This window comes from Ranitomeya variabilis, chromosome 2 (assembly GCF_051348905.1).
Source record: "Ranitomeya variabilis isolate aRanVar5 chromosome 2, aRanVar5.hap1, whole genome shotgun sequence".
NCBI lineage: Eukaryota > Metazoa > Chordata > Amphibia > Anura > Dendrobatidae > Ranitomeya > Ranitomeya variabilis.
In genome coordinates this window covers 874,039,027-874,062,877 of record NC_135233.1, presented here as the reverse complement: position 1 = coordinate 874,062,877, position 23,851 = coordinate 874,039,027, and the positions used below count along the sequence as shown (strand labels likewise).

The 23,851-nt window shown below is 46.5% G+C and overlaps 1 protein-coding gene across 1 annotated transcript in view; it reads left to right on the top strand.

Moving 5' to 3' along the window:
- Positions 1–23,851, top strand: part of LOC143808068 (putative cation-transporting ATPase 13A5) — a 642,074-nt gene that overhangs the window by 343,041 nt on the left and 275,182 nt on the right. The window contains exons 20-22 of the mRNA XM_077290325.1: positions 11,419–11,556; positions 20,691–20,770; positions 21,197–21,239. Of these exons, the coding sequence (XP_077146440.1) occupies positions 11,419–11,556; positions 20,691–20,770; positions 21,197–21,239 (261 nt within the window). The remainder of the gene's footprint in view (positions 1–11,418; positions 11,557–20,690; positions 20,771–21,196; positions 21,240–23,851) is intronic.

Genomic DNA, 23,851 nt, shown 5'->3' with positions numbered 1-23,851 from the left:
AGGTGGAGGAGGTTGGAGGAGGTAGGAGGGATTGCCACACACACAGCAGGGGAACAGCTGACGTTACTGAACCCCAATAACAGAGGAGGGACTGTTGACTGTGCGTACAGCACTTCTGGACGGCAACTAGCGGTGTTGGAGCCCAGGGACAGGTGGAGGAGGAGGAGGTTGGAGGAGGTAGGAGGGATTGCCACACACACAGCAGGGGAACAGCTGACGTTACTGAACCCCAATAACAGAGGAGGGACTGTTGACTGTGCGTACAGCACTTCTGGACGGCAACTAGCGGTGTTGGAGCCCAGGGACAGGTGGAGGAGGAGGAGGTTGGAGGAGGTTGGAGGAGGTAGGAGGGATTGCCACACACACAGCAGGGGAACAGCTGACGTTACTGAACCCCAATAACAGAGGAGCGACTGTTGACTGTGCGTACAGCACTTCTGGACGGCAACTAGCGGTGTTGGAGCCCAGGGACAGGTGGAGGAGGAGGAGGTTGGAGGAGGTTGGAGGAGGTAGGAGGGATTGCCATACACACAGCAGGGGAACAGCTGACGTTACTGAACCCCAATAACAGAGGAGGGACTGTTGACTGTGCGTACAGCACTTCTGGACGGCAACTAGCGGTGTTGGAGCCCAGGGACAGGTGGAGGAGGAGGAGGTTGGAGGAGGTAGGAGGGATTGCCACACACACAGCAGGGGAACAGCTGACGTTACTGAACCCCAATAACAGAGGAGCGACTGTTGACTGTGCATACAGCACTTCTGGACGGCAACTGGCGGTGTTGGAGCCCAGGGACAGGTGGAGGAGGAGGAGGTGGAGGAGGTTGGAGGAGGTAGGAGGGATTGCCACACACACAGCAGGGGAACAGCTGACGTTACTGAACCCCAATAACAGAGGAGGGACTGTTGACTGTGTGTACAGCACTTCTGGACGGCAACTAGCGGTGTTGGAGCCCAGGGACAGGTGGAGGAGGAGGAGGTTGGAGGAGGTAGGAGGGATTGCCACACACACAGCAGGGGAACAGCTGACGTTACTGAACCCCAATAACAGAGGAGCGACTGTTGACTGTGCATACAGCACTTCTGGACGGCAACTGGCGGTGTTGGAGCCCAGGGACAGGTGGAGGAGGAGGAGGTGGAGGAGGTTGGAGGAGGTAGGAGGGATTGCCACACACACAGCAGGGGAACAGCTGACGTTACTGAACCCCAATAACAGAGGAGGGACTGTTGACTGTGCGTACAGCACTTCTGGACGGCAACTAGCGGTGTTGGAGCCCAGGGACAGGTGGAGGAGGAGGAGGTTGGAGGAGGTTGGAGGAGGTAGGAGGGATTGCCACACACACAGCAGGGGAACAGCTGACGTTACTGAACCCCAATAACAGAGGAGCGACTGTTGACTGTGCGTACAGCACTTCTGGACGGCAACTAGCGGTGTTGGAGCCCAGGGGCAGGTGGAAAAGCAGAGGAACACAATGTAGGCCGAAGCCTGAGAAAGTCGAAAGGGAACCTTTAACCCCCCCCCAAGGCGTTTGTAGCTGAAAGAGCCAGCTTGTGCAGCACAAAAGATGCAAAAGGAAAAGGTGGCTCTTTTCATCATGCTCCTTGCAAACACAGAACTAAACACTTATAAAATGTGTCCCCTGAAGCCGTGAAACCGTCCCGGAGGTGGGACTTTCCTTCGTAATATGACGCAGCACAGCCATCATTCCTACCCCCCCGCCGCCGTGCCCCGGCTCCTCAGCATTGTTTGATTCCGTCCCGGAGCCTGCGCTGTTATGTTATCCCGTGGCCAGGCACACTTAGCGCTGCCCATCTTCTGACATCATTTGGTGTCAGGCTGGCTGCGCCTGTGCGGCCGCGCTGGCCGAGAGCCCGCCTCGCAGTGTCTTCTGATGTAATCCCACTGGGGGCCTGGGATCCATGGCCATGCGCAGTGCATATCCTCACCTCTCACTCCCCTCCCTACGGCTTCTTTTTCAGACTGTGCGGTGTCACGGCCGTGGCATGCTATTAGGGACCAGCTGACACCGAACAGTCTGAAGAAGCCATAGGGAGATGAGTGAGAGGTGGAGGTTCAGATATGCACTGCGCATGTCCATAGATCCCAGGCCCCCAGTGGGATTAAATCAGAAGACACTGCGAGGCGGGCTCTCGGCCAGCGTGGCCGCACAGGCGCAGCCAGCCTGACATCAAATGATGCCAGAAGACGGGCAGCGCTAAGTGTGCCTGGCCACGGGATAACATAACAGCGCAGGCTCCGGGACGGAATCAAACAACGCTGAGGAGCCGGGGCGCGGCGCCGGGGGGGTAGGAATGACGGCTGTGCTGCGTCATATTACGAAGGAAAGTCCCACCTCCGGGACGGTTTTACGGTATCAGTGGACACATTTTATAAGTGTTAAGTTTTGCGTGTGCAAGGAGCAAAACCAAAATAGCTACCTTTTTCCTTGTGCAGCATTACTGCTGCACAAGGTGGCTCTTTCAGTAACAAACGCCTTGGGGGGGGGGGGGACAGATTCCCTTACATTTCAGTTGTTGTGTCAGCATGGCGGTCGCATGACACATTGCCGGCTACACAGCTGGGGATCAGCTGACGTTACTGAAACCCAATAACACTGGGTCGTATGTTTTGACTGTGCAGACGGCACGTCTGAGCCTCAACTGGCGGTGTTGGAGCCCAGGAATTTAAGTTCAGGTGGTAGAAAGATGAACACAACAGGAGACCTGGATAACGTATACAGTGACCTAATTATTTAATCAGGAGGAGGAGTGGCAAATTCCTGCGAGATCCAGGCCTTGTTCATTTTCAGGAAAGTAAGCCGGTCAACGTTATCGGAGGATAGTCGCATGCGACGGTCAGTTAGTACACCACCTGCAGCACTAAAGACACGTTCCGATAATACACTGGCCGCAGGGCAAGACAGCACCTCCAATGCATACTGGCTTAGCTCTGGCCATGTATCCAGCTTTGAGACCCAAAACTTGAAAGGGGAAGAGCCGTCTGGGAGTACAGCAAGAGGGCAAGACATGTAGTCTGTCACCATCTGACGGAACCGTTGCCTCCTGCTGACTGGAGCCGTCTGTGATGGTGTAGACTTTTGTGGGGGGCACACAAAACTGTGCCACAGTTGGGCCATACTGGTCTTGCCTTGGGCAGAGGCACTGCTTCTGCTCCCTCTTTGTGCAGAGCCTCCACCACTGCCTGGACGCACTGAGCTGCTTTGGAATGCACTAGCAGCACTTCTCTCAGTTGGAATGGAGAAGATGATGGAACTGACCAGTGTGTCTTGGTACTCCCGCATTTTTCGCTCCCGGTTCAACGGTGTGATGAGGCTTTCTACGTTGTCCCGGTAGCGAGGATCGAGGAGGGTGAACACCCAATAATCAGACATGTTGAGAATGTGGTCGATGCGGCGGTCGTTTCTCAGGCACTGCAGCATGTAATCCACCATGTGCTGCAGACTGCCAACTGCCCAAGAAACGCTGTCCCCAGCTGGAGGCGTGATCTCTGCCCGCTCGTCATCACCCCACCCTCGCTGTACACACTGAGTACTGGACAATTCGGGAACTCCCTCCTCTGGACGGATGTCTTCCTCCTCCATTGACTCCTCCTCATCCTCCTCACAAACTGTCCCCTGCCTACGCGTTTGTGAGGAACCACGTGGCGCTGACTGTCCAGAAGATGATGGAAGTGGTGAATCCTCATCCTCCACCTCTTCCACAACATCATCCCTTAGCGCTTGCAGTGATTTTTCAAGCAGGCAGATAAGGGGGACAGTCATGCTGACTAGTGCATCATCTGCACTCGCCATCCGCGTGGAATAATCAAAGGGACGCAAAACCTGGCAGACATCCTTCATAGTGGCCCACTCTGTGGTTGTGAAGTCTGTACGGCGCTGACTGCGACTTTTTTGCGCCTGATACAGCTGGTACTCCATTACAGCTTGCTGCTGCTCACACAACCGCTCCAACATATGTAACGTGGAATTCCACCTGGTAGGTAGGTCACATATGATGCGATGTTCCGGCAGGCGGTGTCGGCGCTGCAGAGCCGCAATGCGCGCTTTTGCCGTGCTGGAACGCCGCAAGTGAGCACACTCTAGGCGGACCTTGTGCAGCAGTGCATCAAGATCCGGATAGTCCCTCAAAAAACTCTGCACGACCAAATTGAGCACATGTGCCAGACATGGGATGTGAGTGAGGTTGCCGAGGCCCAGGGCTGCCACCAGATTTCGGCCATTATCACACACTACCATGCCTGGCTGGAGATTCGCTGGCTCAAACCACACATCGCTCTCCTGCTTGATGGCATTCCAGAGCTCCTGCGCTGTGTGGCTACGATTCCCCAAAAAAATTAATTTCAAGACGGCCTGTTGACGTTTGGCCACGGCTGTGCTCATGTCGGTCGTAACAGGTACACGTTCATCACGGGTCCATGTGGAGGTGGACTGTGACGGCTCCTGCAGCGATGATTCTGAGGAACTGGTGTAAGAGGAGGAGTCAATGCGTACAGAATGGATTCCTGCAATCCTTGGAGTGGGCAGGACACGTCCTGCGCCACTCGCACGGTCTGTACCCGGCTCAACTACATTAACCCAATGGGCAGTGAGGGAAAAGTATCGCCCCTGTCCATGTTGACTGGTCCACGCATCGGTGGTGAGGTGGACCTTGCTACTGACGGCGTTCAGTAGCGCGTGTTTTATGTGTCCCTCCACATGCTTGTGCAGGGCAGGGACGGCTTGCCTGCTGAAGTAAAAGCGGCTGGGCACACTGTACTGTGGGACTGCCAATGACATCAAGTCACGGAAGCTGTCAGTCTCCACCAGCCTGAATGACAGCATTTCCAGTGACAGAAGTTTGGCAATGCCTGCAGTCAGAGCCTGTGCTCGTGGGTGGTTTGACGAGAAAGGCCGCCTTTTCTCCCATGCCTGTACTACCGATGGCTGTAGACTGGGCTGGGAGTGTGTGGTTGACTGGGAAAGTGGTGCTGCGGGTGGAATGACAGCGGGTCTCTGGACAACAGGGCCAGAGGTTCTTCCACGGCGATCCTGGGAGGAAGCCGAACCAGCTGCGTGTGAGCTAGAGGAAGAGGCAACACGAGCTGAAGAGGTGGTAGCTGCCGCTGTTGGTTGGCCTAGCTCTTCAGTGTGTTTGTCTAACTCCGCCGGGTGCCTGTTGCGCACATGTTTCCACATGTTGGAGGTATTGAGGTTGGCGACTTTTTGACCTCTTTTGATTTTTTGATGACACACCTTGCATCTGACATAGCAAATGTCATCTGCAACTGTGTCAAAAAAGGACCAGGCACTGCAAGTCTTGGGAGCCCCCCTTTTGACTTTTGGAAGAGACATGCTCCTTACGGGTGCCAAAGCGGAGGCTGCAGGATCCACAGTCTTCCCCCTCCCTCTCCCTCTTTGGGCCGTACGGGGAATCTCTTCCTCAGAGCTGCTCCCACCACCTTCCTGTCCCTGACGCCAAGATGGGTCAAGGACCTCATCATCTACACTACCCTCTGCCCCCAACTGCTCCTCCTGGGTAGTCTCAGCAGCAGAGCACGCACCAGTAAGTGGCACCTGAGTGTCATCATCAGCTGATGCGGCCTGCGATGTGGTGACCGGAGCCACTGGCCCACCCGCCTCTTCAGAGGAAGACAGAAAAAGCTGTTGGGCATCACTGCACCCTGCCTCTTCTTCCATTTCTCCAATGCTGCTTGGCTGGCCCCCTGTTTCCAAGCCAAGAGATGATTCAGAGAACAGAAGTAGAGACTGCTCCTGTCCTGGGATCTCTGTCTGCCTGGGCAATTTTGCAGGTGGTGAAGAGACAGATGGCTGCTCTCCAGTGCTCTGTGTCTGAGAGGATGTGGCACTAATGGAAGTTGATGCATTAGCTGCCATCCATCCCACAACGGCTTCAATTTGGTCTTCACGCAGCAGCGGTGTACGGCGCTCGGCGACAAAGCTGCGCATGAACGACTGTTCCCTTGTGAAAGTGGGTGCTGATGACTCACCGGTGCCCGCAGCAGGCACAGAATCCCCACGTCCCCTCCCTGCTCCGCGCCCACGCCCACGCCCACGTGCCTTACTCACTGCCTTCTTCATCTTGGTTGACTGATAAAGATAAGCAGAAAAGTACTAACGGCTTTGTGTGCTTATTCCTGAGCAACTCCTCCTAACAGGTATAAGACACACTAATTTTCTAAAGTGTGGACTAGACTTGAATATGAGCTAATGTGGCCTACACAAATGTAAAGTGGTGTAACTGGTGTGTTTGGTGAACTTTATTATTTATTTATTTTTTGGGGGCTGAACTGACAACGGATAGAGCTGCAATCACACGGAGACCGTGCAGACAGCCGTAAACGGCGCTGCAAGGCCCAAAAACCCTCCTCTACTTTATCCTATGTAGTGTTTTTCCACAAATTAGCTGGAGACGGGTGGAAAGACACTAATAGGAATTTTTTTAAAAAATGTGCAGCAGCCTGCACTACTTAAAAAAAAAGGAAAATTGATTTGGCGGTATGACGCAGTGAACAACCCTGAGCTGGAGACAACCAAGCTACGGCTGCTCACAGACTACAGGGCGAGCTGCAGTCACACGGAGACCGTGCAGACAGCCGTAAACGGCGCTGCAAGGCCCAAAAACCCTCCTCTACTTTATCCTATGTAGTGTTTTTCCACAAATTAGCTGGAGACGGGTGGAAAGACACTAATAGGAATTTTTGGAAAAAATGTGCAGCAGCCTGCACTACTTAAAAAAAAAGGAAAATTGATTTGGCGGTATGACGCAGTGAACAACCCTGAGCTGGAGACAACCAAGCTACGGCTGCTCACAGACTACAGGGCGAGCTGCAGTCACACGGAGACCGTGCAGACAGCCGTAAACGGCGCTGCAAGGCCCAAAAACCCTCCTCTACTTTATCCTATGTAGTGTTTTTCCACAAATTAGCTGGAGACGGGTGGAAAGACACTAATAGGAATTTTTGGAAAAAATGTGCAGCAGCCTGCACTACTTAAAAAAAAAGGAAAATTGATTTGGCGGTATGACGCAGTGAACAATCCTGAGCTGGAGACAACCAAGCTACGGCTGCTCACAGACTACAGGGCGAGCTGCAGTCACACGGAGACCGTGCAGACAGCCGTAAACGGCGCTGCAAGGCCCAAAAACCCTCCTCTACTTTATCCTATGTAGTGTTTTTCCACAAATTAGCTGGAGACGGGTGGAAAGACACTAATAGGAATTATTTGAAAAAATGTGCAGCAGCCTGCACTACTTCAAAAAAAAAAAAAAAAAGGACAGTATGAGGCAATGAACCACCCTCCCTGAACTGAATACAACCAGCTATGGATGGCCTATGTGGCTGCACTCAGACTAGAGAGTGGGCTGCACTCACACACACACACAGAGAGACCTTGCAGATCGCTGTGAAAACAGCGCTACAAGGCAAAAGCAAGGTGAATAGTAGGTGAACACAGCGGTTGCTAAATTAGCCTTTGGAAAGCACAAAGAAGCAAATCGCTATCTCTAAACTGTCCCTCAGTCAGCAAACAGCGTCCTGTCACTAACTGAATTCACAGCAGAGTGATCGCAAAATGGCGCCAGCGACTTTTAAACTGCATCATGACATCATTTCAGCAGCCAATCACAGCCTTGCCAGTAGTTTCATGCCCTCCATGCTAAACAGGATGTGCCCACACTTGGAATCTTTCTCATTGGCTGAATTTCTGAATTTTGAATCATGGAACTTCCGATTCCGGTATCCGATACGCGCCAAGTATCGGAATCCCGGTATCGGAATTCCGATACCGCTAGTATCGGCCGATACCCGATACTTGCGGTATCGGAATGCTCAACACTAATTGTAGCCAGTGAAAATAATCTTTACTGTGTTTTTGTTTACTAAAACCAAAAATTTTTTTTGTAAATCCTTACATCTGAATGTGCACATTGTAATTCACCTTATTATCTAATTTATTATATGTTGTATGTTATTGTATTAGCTCAGCTAGCTTGCTAGTAGTGTGACCAGGGTCCTATTGGCACTAGAGCAAAGTTTTGATCTGGGCATCATACCCCAACCAGCAAGTTGGTCAGATACATGGGCCACATTGGCATTGCCAAAGCATAGAAAGACATATGAGTTCACCCTCTGTATAAATTTCACAAAAAATAGAGCACTAAAACAATTTTCTAAGTAATGCTTCTTAATAATAGCTATACAGTTGCCCAATGACAAATATTTTCATCCCTATACTGACACGGTGCAAAGTTCACTATACCAAGACCAATTTCACAAGGGGAAAACAATGCCACATCAAGTCCATATAATACCACATTACAGCGTCTGAATATAACACCCATCCTGTAACTAAACAAAACTAACTATACCAAGACCAATATTCCAATAATACCACATACAAGGGTCAAATATTGCCACATATCATGACCATATATTATCAGGTTATATAGTGGTGACCAATTAAGACTACCATACTAATCATTAAGAAATTCCACATTACTAAGATTAATATTACAAATGGTAAGGTGACACTATACATAGGAGCGCTGTAGATTACTTCTAGCGTGCCCTCACCACTTTTCTCCCCGCTTCTGCACTACACTGGATGAAAAAGGTAAGCAACATAGTGCCGCCCTGGTGCTCTACACAGTAACAGTTGCTTCCTTTAGCACCCCTACACAAAATGTATCCCAAAAAATGAAAATACTTTAAAGTAGTTATGTCCCCCTTTTGTGTCCCCCATATAATAGAAATGCCTCCATGTGGCCTCCAAATTGTGCTAATGCTAATATCTAATTTTTGTGGCACTGAAATCAATAGTAAAATTCTCCCTTGTGTCTCCACAAAGTAGTAATGTCTGTCTTTCTACACAAACACACTAGTAATGCCCCCCTCCCCAGTGGGAAGCATTAGGTAGCAGCATACACCATTTCTGCCCCAAACAGTAACAGCATCCACCTTTTATGCCCTGTTACATTTGTATCATCGCCATTTTAGCCCTTAGGATATAGGTCCACAATGGTGGACATTAACAAGGTTTGGGAAAATTATTTAAAGGGACACAATGGACGACATTATTAATGTCCTCCATTATTGTCCCATACATTAGTAATGCCCTCCATTTTGTCCCAATCCATTAATAATAGCCCCCTCTGTGACTCCATACATTAATAATTTCCCCTATTGTGGCCAGCACTCTTACCATGATGTGCACTGCCACTTACACTATTGAAGTCACCCATTCCGGCTACCATATACTTATAATGTCCACTATTCTGGCTCAAACATTTTATAATTTCCCAAATTCTGACTGTCAAACATATTCACCAATTCTGGCTTCCATATACTTATTATGTTCCCCGATCTGGGCCCCCATATACTTGTAATGTGCCCCATTCTGACACTTGTATACTTTTAATGGTTTTAATTCTGGCCACCTTATTATGTCTCCCAATTTTGGACCCCATAAACTTGAAATGTCTATCATTCCAGCCCTCATACACTTAGAATGACCTCTGTTTTGGCACAGATATATTTTTAATGTTCTCTCATTCTGGCCCTCATTTTTTGCTGCCATATGCTTGTAATGTTCCCTATTAGTGATGAGCGAATATACTCGTTACTTGAGATTTTCCAAGCATGCTCGGGTGACCTCCGAGTATTTTTTAGTGCTCGGAGATTTAGTTTTCATCGCCACAGCTGAATGATTTACATCTCTTAGCCAGCTTGATTACATGTGGGGATTCCCTAGCAACTAGGCAGCACCCACATGTACTTATGCTGGCTAACAGATGTAAATCATTCAGCTGTGGCGAAGAAAACGAAATCTCCGAGCACTACAAAATACTCGGAGGACACCCGAGTGTGCTCGAGAAATCTCGAGTAACGAGTATATTCGCTCATCACTATTCCCTATACACTTAAAATGTTTCTATTCTGACTCCCATACACTTGAAATGCATCCATAGAGTTGTATTGTCCCCCATTTTGGACACCATGCTCTTATAATATCTCAATTCTGAGCCCAAAATAATTACAATGTCCCTAATTCTGGCACTCCTATACTTATAATGTCCCCGATTTTGGTCCCCATTTACTTATAATGTCCCCAATTTTGTGCCCATATACTCGATTCCTTGATTCTGGACCCCATATGCTTACTGTATTCTCCCATTCCAGCCCCCATATACTTATAAAAACCACCATTCTGGCCTACGTATACTTGTAATGTCCCCCATTTTGGCTATCATAATGTCCTCCATTGTAACCCTATACACTTACAATGTCCTCCATTCTGGCAACCAGATACTTATAATGTCACCCTTTCTGGTCCTCATATACCTATTGTGTCCCCTATTCACGCTCCTATAAACTTGTGATGTCCTTCATTCTTCCCATCATATACTAATATCCCCCATTGTGGATCTCATACATGCGTAAATGTCCACATTCTGGCCTAAGACGCCTACAAAGTGGCCAGAATAGAGCACAATATATTTGTAATGTTGCCATACTGATCTTTTCCATATAAAAATACAAAAAAAAATAAAAAACAGCCTCTTTGTCTCAGTTGTCTAGGGTCACACTACAATTGGCTCTTTCTTCTTCCTTCTCCTTTATTGTCCCGCACAGGCGGTGCAATGCAGTGCTGTCATTGTATTGACTGTGACCCTCTGACAACATCTGTTGTCCTCTGATAGACTATTGTGGCACAGGGAGCCAGTGACTCTCTGCACCACAATAGTTTCAACTGGATGTGCAGTTATGGACTGCACATCCAGATGAAAATAACACTTATCATCAGCGAGCATTTTCTGTAACCATGGTCGTTACGTTTCCGAGTGTGACTACCAAGGAACTCTCCAAATGGTCCCAGAATCAACAAATATAATTTAGATCAGTTTTGTTTATGATATATAGCACAATGTATTTCAATGTTGACTTTTTTAGATTATATTAATATGTAAATTGTGATATTTTTAAATTAAAACATTTAAGTGGTGTTCCCTTCTGCAAGATTCATGACATATCAATAGGCTATGCCATGAATGTCCAATAGATTCAGGCACTATCACTTTGGAAGATCTAAAAATGACTACCGTAATTTGTCAATTTTTGAAACAGTAATTGAAAGGAATTCAAGGGGCAGTTTATAAATAGTGACATATCCATTCCTAACAGTACACGCCAGGATTGATGTGGGTCCCAACAATGAGACCTGCATATATTGGGCATTTATGGCCTATCTTATTAATGTACCATAAAATGTCCCAGTGTGGAATTTCCCTTTAAGTTTAAGACTGTCAATCTCTTTAGATGGCTATCTTGAACACTGTCCTAAGTCCATCTATGATTGTGATACAATAATGGTATATAATACATAATTGAATGCCTTTTTTATTCAGAGCACCATGAAACATAACATAACCTCAGCCTCTGAAATTACTTCGGATTTTAATGTTAATGCTGAAAAATATCATTACGCAATGAGTGGGAAATCATATGAAATTATCAAGCAATATTTCCCTGATGTGGTACTAGAAGTAAGTGCAAATTTTCTATTAAAGGAAACAGTAATATTAATAACGTTTTCCACTTACCTTTGACGCTGACTATTAAAAATATACAGGGCTGTTTAGGGAAAGTCGACATTGAGTGGGGAAAACGTATTCATCTAAATTAGGGTGCCAACCTCCGAGACTAATTAGTAAGAATCACAGGGAATGATTAAAGGTACCTTCACACATAACGATATCTTTAAGGATATCGTTGCAACGTCACGCTTTTGGTGACGTAGCAACGATCCCGCTAACGATCTTGTTATAGTGTGACAGCGACCAACGATCAGGCCCCTGCTGGGAGATCATTGGTCGTAGGGAATGATCAGGACCTTTATTTGGTCGCTGATCACCCGCTGTCATCGCTGGATTGGCGTTTGTGACGCCGATCCAGCGATATGTTCACTTGTAACCAGGGTAAATATCGGGTTACTAAGCGCAGGGCCGCGCTTAGTAACCCGATATTTACCCTGGTTACCATTGTAAAAGTTAAAAAAAAACAAAAAACCACTACATACTCACATTCCGATGTCTGTCACGTCCCCCGCCGTCAGCTTCCCGCACTGACTGTCAGCGCCGGCCGTAAAGTAGAGCACAGCGGTGACGTCACCGCTGTGCTCTGCTTTACGGCCGGCGCTGACACAGTCAGTGTGGGAAGCTGACGGCGGGGGACGTGACAGACATCAGAATGTGAGTATGTAGTGGTTTTTTTTTTAATTTTACTTTTACAATGGTAACCAGGGTAAATATCGGGTTACTAAGCGCGGCCCAGCGCTTAGTAACCTGATGTTTACCCTGGTTACCCGTGTGCTGCAGGGGGACTTCGGCATCATTGAAGACAGTTTCAACGATGCCGAAGTCGTTCCCCTGATCGTTGGTCGCTGGAGAGAGCTGTCTGTGTGACAGCTCCCCAGCGACCACACAACGACTTACCAACGATCACGGCCAGGTCGTATCGCTGGTCGTGATCGTTGGTAAGTCGTTTAGTGTAACGGTACCTTAAGGGTATTTTTAGCACCCATGAATGCCTGGTATCATATAGGGCTAAAACAAACAAGAGCTCTTATCTGACTCATTTGGTAACCAATATATTTGTGTATTTTGTCTTGTTTGTGTTAGGGTTAAGTTTTTAACGCATAGCTAATGAACTATACATTTTTTAATGGGATTTAGTTTTGTTAGACCTAATTTGATGATCCTCATACTACCACATTGAATGTTAGAAAGCCATTTCAGAAAGGCAGGTATGATTGACAGCTAAATGTCTTCTATACTCTGCCACATACCAATATTACTTATAATCATGGCATCAAAAAGGTATCTATGGGATGCAAAACAGGAAAGGTGTACTTCATGTTTACTGACAGTATGAATTTTGAGAGGGGCCATAGGATTGCCCAATCACAATTATTCCTAAGATATAATTTAGATACGCTTTTACTATAGGTGAGCCACAGACGATCACATTCGGGTCAAATTCGAGTCAAATTTTTAGAAATTCGCTGTTCCATACAAATTCTGACAATTTACATCTGACGGCATCTCACACAATGCTGAAGACTTAGTGAGCATGTGAATTGCATTAAGCGTGGCCACGCGAGCTTCACCATAATGCTCTGCATCAATCATAAGCAGTATAAAAGATGCGAGCCAGCCAAAGAATGCCATTTTATGTCTATGCTTTGTAGGAACAGGAGCTGAGGGTACACAAGATAGAAATAAAAAAATGCAATTGTGATGTTCTACTTCCGTTCTGATGAAGCAGATTGAAAATTGAATAATCTTAGGCTACTTTCACACTAGCGTCGTCTTGCGGCCGTCACAGTGCGTCGTCGCGACATAGCGACGGATGCGTCCCAAAAAGTGAAAAACGGATGCAACGCATCCAGTATTTCAATGGATCCGCCGGAAATCCGCCTGATGTTTCCGTCGAAAAACTGCATCCATTGCATCCGTTGTGTCCGTTTTTACCATCCGTTTCATCCGTTTTTACGACGGATCCGTTTTCCCTGTGGGAGTCTCCCAAATGTGATTGGCTACTGTAAAATAGGGAAAACTATATACTGACTGTTTTTGCATCCCATCTTTGAAAGGGTAAGTGGCAGAGATGGAAGGAGTACTTGGGAGGATTGCGAGTGTGGTAACAGATGTTATTTTTGAGACAAATCGCCAGGATATTATTGTTCGGGAGAAGGAGAAAGTGGCAAGACGGAGGATGCTTCTGCAGCGACGTCAACGTCTATGGATTCATCCCATTAATGCACTGCAGATGACTCGAGGCGTCTACTCTACTCTGTACATGGAGCTGCGTCAGAGCCCTGACAAATTTTTTAACTATGTCCGGATGAGGCAAGAGAATTTCGATTTGTTGCTGGAAAAAGTTGGGGATGCAATCAGAAGGCAGGATACACGCATGAGGTCTTCCATCGCACCGGCGGAGCGGCTGATGGTGACACTGCGGTATTTTTTTTTTATTATTAATTTTTTTTTTTAGATCATATATGTTTTATATCATTGCTCAGATGTAATGTCATGTACACATGTTTTTACCTACATAACAAAAAAAAAAAACATCAGCAGTGAACATGCTTCAGCAAATACTGCAGCATGTTTTTTTTTTTATTGTTTGTGGCCTTTCCAGTGTTTTACACCTGCTCCACAATAGTAATGCACAGATGTGAAAATGCTGGCTGTAATGTGCATAACAACAGAACAAAAAAGTCCTTTGTGCCATTTAGGAACCCCCCCAAAAAATTTGATACTTGTGTAAATTGCTTAAAAATGTTATGTTGGTCTTTGCGATTTTTACTAAAATTTTTATGTTATTCACAGATTCCTGGCTACTGGAGAATCCCTGACATCACTACATTTCCAGTTCCGGCTTGGAATATCTACCATTTCCGGAATTGTGAAAGAGACCTGTTTGGCTATCTGGGATAACTTGCACCAGGAGTATATTCCTCCACCAACAAAGGACATCTGGCTGCAGAGTGCAGAACTTTTTGAGAAACTTTGCCATTTCCCAAATTGTGTGGGGGCTGTAGATGGGAAACACATCAGAATAGCAAAACCAGCAGGCTCCGGATCAGAGTACTACAACTATAAGAAGTACTTTTCTATCGTGCTCATGGCCATTGCAGATGCCAACTGCAAATTCCTGGCTGTTGACATTGGAGCCTATGGCCGGTCAAATGACTCCCAAGTGTTCAAAACGTCTCCGATGGGACTTTGTTTGTATGGAGATATGTACAAGTTTCCACCAGCCAGGCCACCTCCGGGAACAACGGGACCAGCTATGCCATATTTATGTGTGGGTGATGAGGCTTTCCAGTTATCGCTACACCTACTCAAACCATATGGAAGCAGAGACTTGTCCACAACAAAAAGAGTATTCAGCTATCGTTTGACAAGAGCAAGAAGAGTGGTGGAGTGTGCTTTCAGAATATTAACCGCAAAGTGGCAAGCTCTGCTTACTGCAATAAGAATGCACACCCAAACAGTGGATGAGATAGTGAAGGCCTGTGTGGTCCTTCACAACTATGTCCTTTCAAACGAGCCTGTTTCCATCGATGATGAGGACTCTAAAACCACGTTGTGGGATTACCACAGCAGCTCTGTTCGCTCCACAGGTTCTGTTACCAGAATGAGGGACCACTTTGCTGAGTATTTTGTATCACCTGTAGGCAGAGTGCCCTGGCAAGATAACATAGTGTGAGATCTTTATTTCTTGTCTCTTTGATTTCTGTTTCTATACCAAGTGGTTTTATTGACACCAAGTTTAATTAATTATTTTCCAAAAGTGTGGTATTCTTGGTAATAAACCAAATATTTTATACCTTAAAACGTGTGTTGTGTAATTTTTTTTTACCTTTTATTTGTGACCATACCAGCATATTTTCCTAAATGATTGCACTGAAACCCAAAATTTATTTTGAACCAAAATTAATTTTATTTTCAATTTTTGAAATTTTTTTCTTCTCAAAAAATAAAAAAAATTTAATAACACTTTGTAAAACCCTTTTTTGTTCTGGTTCTACATTTTTTAACAAGATAACATCACTTTTTTTTTCATAACTCTTAGTGTTACCTTTTTCCATCAATTTTTTTGGCAAACAATTGCAGAATACAAACAATTTTTTATTACTAAAAAAAGAAAAATCACAGGTCGGCAAAGTGTGGGGTGGAGATACTAGCGGAGGGGCTGGAAGGTTGGACCACGCCGATAGGTGGGGAAAGCCTACTGGGTTGGGGTGTAGTGGGATGGGGTGAAAAAGCAGGAGGCTGAGCAGGGGAGGGTGTTGCAGGGGTAGGTGGAATGGAAAACGGGGAAGGAAAGCTTGACGAGGAAAACATTGGGGAAGACATTGTGATTTGTGGCCGGGATGGGAATTGGGACTGTGTTTGGTTTTGGGACTGGGGTTGGTATTGGGACTGGGTTTGGTATTGAGACTGGGGTTGGTATTGGGACTGGGGTTGGTATTGGGACTGGGGTTGGTATTGGGACTGTGGTGGGAATTGTGACTGGGCTGGGAAATTTGTAGTGGCTGTTTGGGGAGGTGTGGGAGTTTGGCTCATGACCCGCAGTAGAGCAGCATGGCAGTTGTGCATTACCTGCATCTGCTGGTCAAGAGAAAGCTTTTCCATGCTCCTGAGCATGGATTGAAAAAATAGGTTTGCTGGAGATTGACTTACATCTGAATGCAGCCTATCCAAGCGACTGCTGGTTTCAATGCTGGTTTCACTGATGTGTGCTTGCACCATGTTGAAACCAGCAGTCACTTGCTCTCCCAAAATTTTGAAAGAGCTTTGGAAGAATGCATTCAGATGTAAGAACTCAGGAGCATAGCTCCTTCCCTGACCCCTCTGTCACTGCCGCCATGAACCTAATGGTGGTCTAGAGGTGGCAGGATCAGAGGGGTGGGGTACAGGGAATGCTAAGTCTTGACCAGCAGCTTCAAGTAACGCAGTCTGCAATGCTGCTCCACTGCTGGTGGCGGTGGAGGTGGATGGGGCAGAGGTACCTGAAGTGCCAGATGAGGGGTCAGAGGGGTGGGGCCTACCGACGTGGCCCTCGGTGGCGGACTCCTGAGAGATCTCTCCAGAGGGATCCAGGGTCGATGCAGGCACCGGATGGCTGCAGAGGGTGCTGTGAAATAGTAAAAAAAAAAATTAATATCTTGAGAGGAAAAAGACCTGACTGAAACCAAAAAAGTTAGACAGGCAAACATGGTGATTTAATGGGATTTTGAATACTTACGTTCTACTCAGCATGGTTTGCCTGAGGAAGGACAGGGCTGGGCCATATTTATAACGGATCCTTCTCCTTCCTGCTGAGCCACTTGGGGCCTGCATCTCTTGGTTAAACTCCCTCCTGAAGCGATCCCTGAGTGACCGCCACCGGTTGCTAACCATTTCACCTGTAAAGCAGAAAAAAATAAAAGAATAATTACAACACATTCCGACCAGCTCCAGAAATTACTGAAATTTGACTACTTACATTCAAGAGTCTGCTGCCTTGGATTTAGGTCCTCCCAGTTGCTGATTATATTGTGACAGACTTCTAACCAGAGCCGACGTGTAAGGTACTTGTCTGAATGCCTGCGGTCAGCCATATTCCACAGCGGCTCCCGCTCGCGGACCTCCTCGATGAGAAGGTCCACATCTATTCCCTGGTCCACATCTGTTCCCTGTTCCTCATCTAACTCGGGAGCCTGCTGTGAAACCTGTGAAAAGATTAAAAATAATAAAATAAAAATTAGTACACTTAAACTACAAATTAACAAGTTCCCCCAAAAATAAACAGATTAAAAAAAAAACTCACTGCTGGCTGACCGCAGCGACGATAACGACGCCGACTCTGGGACCTGCTGCTGGGAGGAACTTCTGGTGCAGCAGACTAAAAAAAAAAAAATTAGTTTTGAAGTAGGCATATGTTGTATGTGTACTGTGATGTATGATGAAGTGTTTTGTATGTGTTGGGTGTACTGTTATGTGTGAAGCGTCTGTTTCTGCACAACTCTGTACGCCTGCGCCTGACATTTCTCCACCCATGTAGTCTCCTTCTGTGAGGCTCTCGCCAGCTTCAGCTTCCTGTGAAAACATAAGTAATGCATATAGTTAATAACCAACATTTTAAGTATATCACCAAAAACTTTAAAAATTGAAAATGACCGCAACACGCTGTCGCTGTGGAGAAGGGCTCTCATCAGAAGAAGACATTTTTTTCCCACACTGGCGGCTGTGGTCCCTCTGGGAAGGCGGCTGTGGTCCCTCTGGGAAGGCAGCTGTGGTCTCTCTGGGAAGGCGGATGTGGTCCCTGGTAGCTCTGTAAGTATAAAAACCCTTGTAATCTACTATACACATTGAAATTGAAGCTGTAGGGTCTGTGTGAAAGTAATACTTACATCAGCAAAGCAGCTGTGGTCCCTCTGGGAAGGCGGCTGTGGTCCCTCTGGGAAGGCGGCTGTGGTCCCTGGTAGCTCTGTAAGTATAAAAACCCTTGTAATCTACTATACACATTGAAATTGAAGCTGTAGGGTCTGTGTGAAAGTAATACTTACATCAGCAAAGCAGCTGTGGTCCCTCTGGGAAGGCGGCTGTCTGAGAAGGCGGCTATGGTTCCTCGTAGCTCTGCAAATATAACATATTTATCATTACAACCACCCCCCAAACTCGCTAGTGTAATAATTTTAATAACCACCCTGCTGAAATTATCTGAGCAAACCACCCAAAAAAATTTACCCAATGCACACCAGTATGAGCTGGATTCCCTACTGCAATAGTATGTGCAAGCTGTAAAACCATTTCACCCTACCACCGCCCAAAAAAAAACCTCTTGTAAAATTGAAAAACCTACACACCAGTTCAAAATGTATTAATAAGATATGTGATTTAGAAAAGATCCCTTTAAAAATAAGATTACATTTCCATTTTAAAAATTTAGGATTACCTTTTATCGTAAAAAATAAACCCTGAACCAACACAGTATTGCATGTGTGGCCATTTTTACATACACCACTTTGAAATTTACCTTTGTGAAATGATACTACGGATATTTTTAAGAAAAATTTTATTAATTCTTTTTTAGTTTCCTTTTTTTTTTACCATCACAATAGGAGCTAAAATGCTCTTTATTTTAAATACAAGTACATCAACTGGAAATGTTTTCAACAATAAAACACCAAAAATATAAGTTGAGAAACAGGACACACACGCAAGACACATGCTGACACATGCTCACAAACTAAACCACAGGCTACACAAATCGCACAACTTGGTAAATACATCACAGTAAAAAAAAATGCACGTGCACGGACGCATGCACCAGCAATCACTCAGACACATGCACGAAAGCACACAGGTGCAGGCATAAAATGCACAAACACACAAAAGCACACAGCTGTACGCAAACACACACATGCACACACACAAAATAACACAGCCGGCCAAAAGCACAAGACGCACACAGACACGCACGCACACACAGACATGCACCCACATACGAATGCATAAATGGCAGGAATCAGGCTGGAGCTCAAAGCTGACTGGCTTTACAAGGGCAGGCCTCATGCTGGAGCTGGACTCTGGCAGGACGCTGGGTGGTGCAGTACGATGTCAGGCCTCTGGCTGTATTCAGGTTTAGCTCTGGTTCAGGTTTAGCTCTGGTTCAGGTTTAGCTCTGGTTCAGGTTTAGCTCTGACTGTATTCAGTACGTCATACAGACACAAACACATGCACACGCACACACACACATGCACACAGACGCACGCAAAAATGGCAGTATATATACTCACACTGGCTGGAATGCTGCAGCTTTAGGTTCTGAAGCTGGCAGGCCTCTGGACACTCGCTGGCTTGGCAGATGCTGGCAGGCTTGGCAGATGATAGTAGGCTGGGCACAGGCTGGCAGGCTGTGCAGATGCTGGGCAGATGCTGGCAGGCTGTCTTCTGGCTTCTGTCTTCTTTCTGGCATATCTGGGGTTGAAGGCTCAGGCCTGGTTTATATAGATTTGGGGTTGTCTGGTGAAATTGGCAACAAAATCCTGCTTCTGAGCATGCTCAGTGTAAAAAAACGGATTGCAGCGCTGCAGTCCGTCGTACAACGTGTCCCGACGCATCCTGCGCCCATAGGCTTCTATTCTAGCCAACAATGTATGCCGCAGGATGCGTCGCGACACGTTTTCCCGCAGCAGACAAAAAACATTACAATCAACGTTTTTTCCAGACGACGTTTCGCCAAATTACGACGCAACCGTCGCATTACGTACACAACGCATGACAATGCGTCGCGATCCGTCGCCAATACAAGTCTATGGGAAAAAAACGCATCCTGCGGGAGATTTTGCAGGATGCGTTTTTTTGCCAAAACGACGGTTTTAGACGTCCGCAGAATAACGCTAGTGTGAAAGTATCCTTAGTCTGTGAGTAATAATCCAAATATTCAAGTGCTATACAGGGAAGTGCTGTACCTTCATAATCATTCTGTGTGGCTGTGAATTGATTGTTCTGTGATATACCGCAGAAACAGCACCTTAAGAACAGATGATTTTTTCACATAGAGTAAGCAAGGGTCAGTATTAAACCCCTTATTGCTAACAGTGCAACTAAAAACAAAATAAAGCAATTATATTTTCAGTGACACCTAAACTTTGGATATAGAATTTGAGACACACAAGCCAACTTTTGCTTAAATTTAACTAAAACACAACTGTTTACTTTCCAAAGTGAGTGTTAGATTAATTATGCTGGGCTATCCCGAAGTCATAACTCAATGTAAGTCTAGAGAGGCAGATGAGACTCTTACAGACTTGCATTGAGAGCTTGCAACTGTTTTTTCTGACTTCCAGTAAGTCAGAAGGTAATCATTGAGAAAGTTCCTCTTATGTGAAGATGCCCAGCAGCTCCACTTCTGTTTTGTGACTGACACAGGAAATTGCTACCTTGTGTCTTCAGGTGACCAGTAATATGTGAATACTTCAAGTAGCATAAACAGCTGAGCTACAAATGAAAATATAATTATTTAAATGCAAATATAAAATATGCAGATGTTGATTGTTTAAATTTACGTTTAGTCTATGCTTTATACACCACATGTCAACATTTTTTTCCTTATGTTTCAGATTCTTCTAAATGGAACTATTTTTGGCAGAATGACACCAAAACAAAAATCCGGCCTTATAGAAGATTTGCAAAAAATTGAGTGAGTTAGAAAAGAATAGTTTCTAATGTCCAACAAAGTTTGTTACCTTCTTGAAGCTAAAATCTGTGGTTTATTCTGAAGCTTAATATTCACAATTTTGTCAACTGTTTAATCTTAAACTGAAAATGATTAACATGATCTGGGAGATTATTATTAGTATCAGTAACTGATATTTTACATTGACTACTAAAAGCTATTAATGATAAACTAGGCAAAGCCTAATTAAAAATGGACATAAGCAAATACCTGGCATATTTGTGCTATGCCAAACCTGACTTGACTTTATTAGTTCTGTAATTTTGAACCTATTTATGACATTTATATTGCATTTAGTTAATATAGCATATGTGAATTTACTTTGGCAGGTAGTTTGTGTTTGGTATTCAAAGTATGTCTGTTTTAACTGTTATTTTACTTTTATTTTAGCTATTATGTCGGTATGTGTGGAGATGGAGCAAATGATTGTGGGGTAAGGTATTTTATTATCTAATTCCTACATGAGATTTCATATTCACTTCTCTTTCTAGAGTAGAATATCTTCAGCTCTTGTAAGCTACCTCTCGAGGTCCGATATAAAAAGAATGGAGCTATTGTTTCACTACTCTACTCATTTCAGAGCTGCTTTCTGTGGATCTGACTAATAATACTTTCACTAGTCAGAAAGTTATTGCCTGTGGGTAGCTGATAACTTTTAATGTTGAGAACATCTTTTAAAAGGTTTTCTAAGAATGTGACTAAAATGGATTCCGTGATGCATTGTATTTTAAACTGCAATTCTTCTTAGTCATGTGTCCATGACGGGCAGTGGCTGATTATAATGAGGTCAATCCGGGTGGTAGCCCGGGGCCCAGTGGTGTGGGGGGGCCCTGGGCAACCGCTCAGATTGACCGCCGCCATCAGGGCATTTCTGCCCTGACTGGCGTATGGGTCCAGTGGACATAGGGGGCCCATCTCATCTCCTCATCGGGCCCCTACCGGGGCTGTGGCAGTTTAACGCTATTGACGTGCGCGCGCCTGCACGTCAATAGTTAACAGCCGCCAGCCAATTATAGGCTGGCAGCTGAAGTCAGCCACAGTGCGCACGTCACCGGCGTCTAATGTCATTGTCAGTCGCCGGCGAGTGCGCGCTGCTGGAGGGAGCTTCGCCGAAGGAGTGCGGACAGGTGAGGAGAACTCGTTTTTTGTTTTTATTTTATTGCAATTCGGGGGGGCCCAGGCCAGAATGCTGGACACTGGGGGCAGAGATTCTGGAGACAATGGGGGCAATATGCTGGACACACTGGGGGCAGAATGCTGGACACACTGGGGGCAGGATGCTGGACACACTGGCGCAATATGCTGGACAAACTGGGGGCAATATGCTGGACACACTGGGGCAGAATGCTGGACACACTGGGGGCAATATGCTGGGGACACTGGGGCAGATTGCTGGACACACTGGGGGCAATATGCTGGACACACTGGGAGCAGGATGCTGGACACACTGGAGGCAGGAAGCTGCACACACTGGGGGCAGAGATGCTGGACACACTGGGGCAGAATGCTGGACACACTGGGGCAATATGCTGGAGACACTGGGGCAGATTGCTGGACACACTGGGGCCGAATGCTGGACACACTGGGGGTAGAGATGCTGGACACACTGGAGCAGAATGCTGGACACACTGGGGGCAATATGCTGGATACACGGGGGCAGAATGCTGGAGACATTGGGGACAATATGCTGGACACACTGAGGGCAGAATGCTGGACACACTGGGGGCAGGATGCTGGACACACTGGTGCAATATGCTGGACAAACTGGGGGCAATATGCTGGACACACTGGGGCAGAATGCTGGACACACTGGGGCAATATGCTGGAGAGACTAAGGCAGATTGCTGGACACCCTGGGGGCAATATGCTGGACACACTGGGAGCAGGATGCTGGACACACTGGGAGCAGGAAGCTGGACACACTGGGGGCAGAGATGCTGGACATACTGGGGCAGAATGCTGGACACACTGGGGCAATTTGCTGGAGACACTGGGGCAGATTGCTGGAGACACTGTTGGCAATATTCTGGACACACTGAGGGCAGAATGCTGGACACACTGGGGGCAGGATGCTGGACACACTGGTGGCAATATGCTGGACAAACTGGGGGTAATATGCTGGACACACTGGAGCAGAATGCTGGACACACTGGGGGCAATAAGCTGGAGACACTGGGGCAGATTGCTGGACACACTGTTGGCAATATTCTGAACACACTGAGCAGAATGCTGGACACACTAGGGGCAGGATGCTGGACTCACTGGGGGCAGGATGCTGGATACAATGGGGGCAGAGATGCTGGATGCTGGGGGCAGAGATGCTGGATACACTGGGGGCAGGATGCGGGACACACTGGGGGAAGGATGCTGGACACACTGGGGCAAAATCCTGGACACACTGGGGGCAATATGCTGGAGATACTGGGGCAGAATGCTGGACACACTTGGGGCAATATGCTGGAAACACTGGGGCAGATTGCTGGACACACTGGGGGCAATATGCTGGACACACTGGGGACAGGATGCTGGACACACTGGGGGCAGAATGCTGAACACACTGGGGCTGAGATGCTGGACACACTGGGGCTGAATGCTGGACATACTGGAGCAATATGCTGGAGACACTGGGGCAGATTGCTGGAGACACTGGGGCAGATTGCTGGACACACTGGGGGCAATATTCCCGTGTTCATAGACTATCTGGTGATTTCTTGTTCATGGTGGTTTGGTGCTTGTTTTTCTAATACAGTGTTCTCCACTGTGGTTTTCCACAAAATACCCTAACCACTGGTTTATTTTATTCTATTTGTAATATATAGTAATTAATATAATTCTGTGGATAGTTTCGGGTATACTGTGTATAATAATTGGACACACTGGGGGCAGAATGCTGGACACACTGGAGGCAGAATGCTGGACACACTGGGGGCAATATGCTGGACAAACTTGGGGCAATATGCTGGACACACTGGTGCAGGATGCTGGACACCCTGGGGCAATAAGCTGGAGACACTGGGGCAGATTGCTGGACACACTATTGGCAAT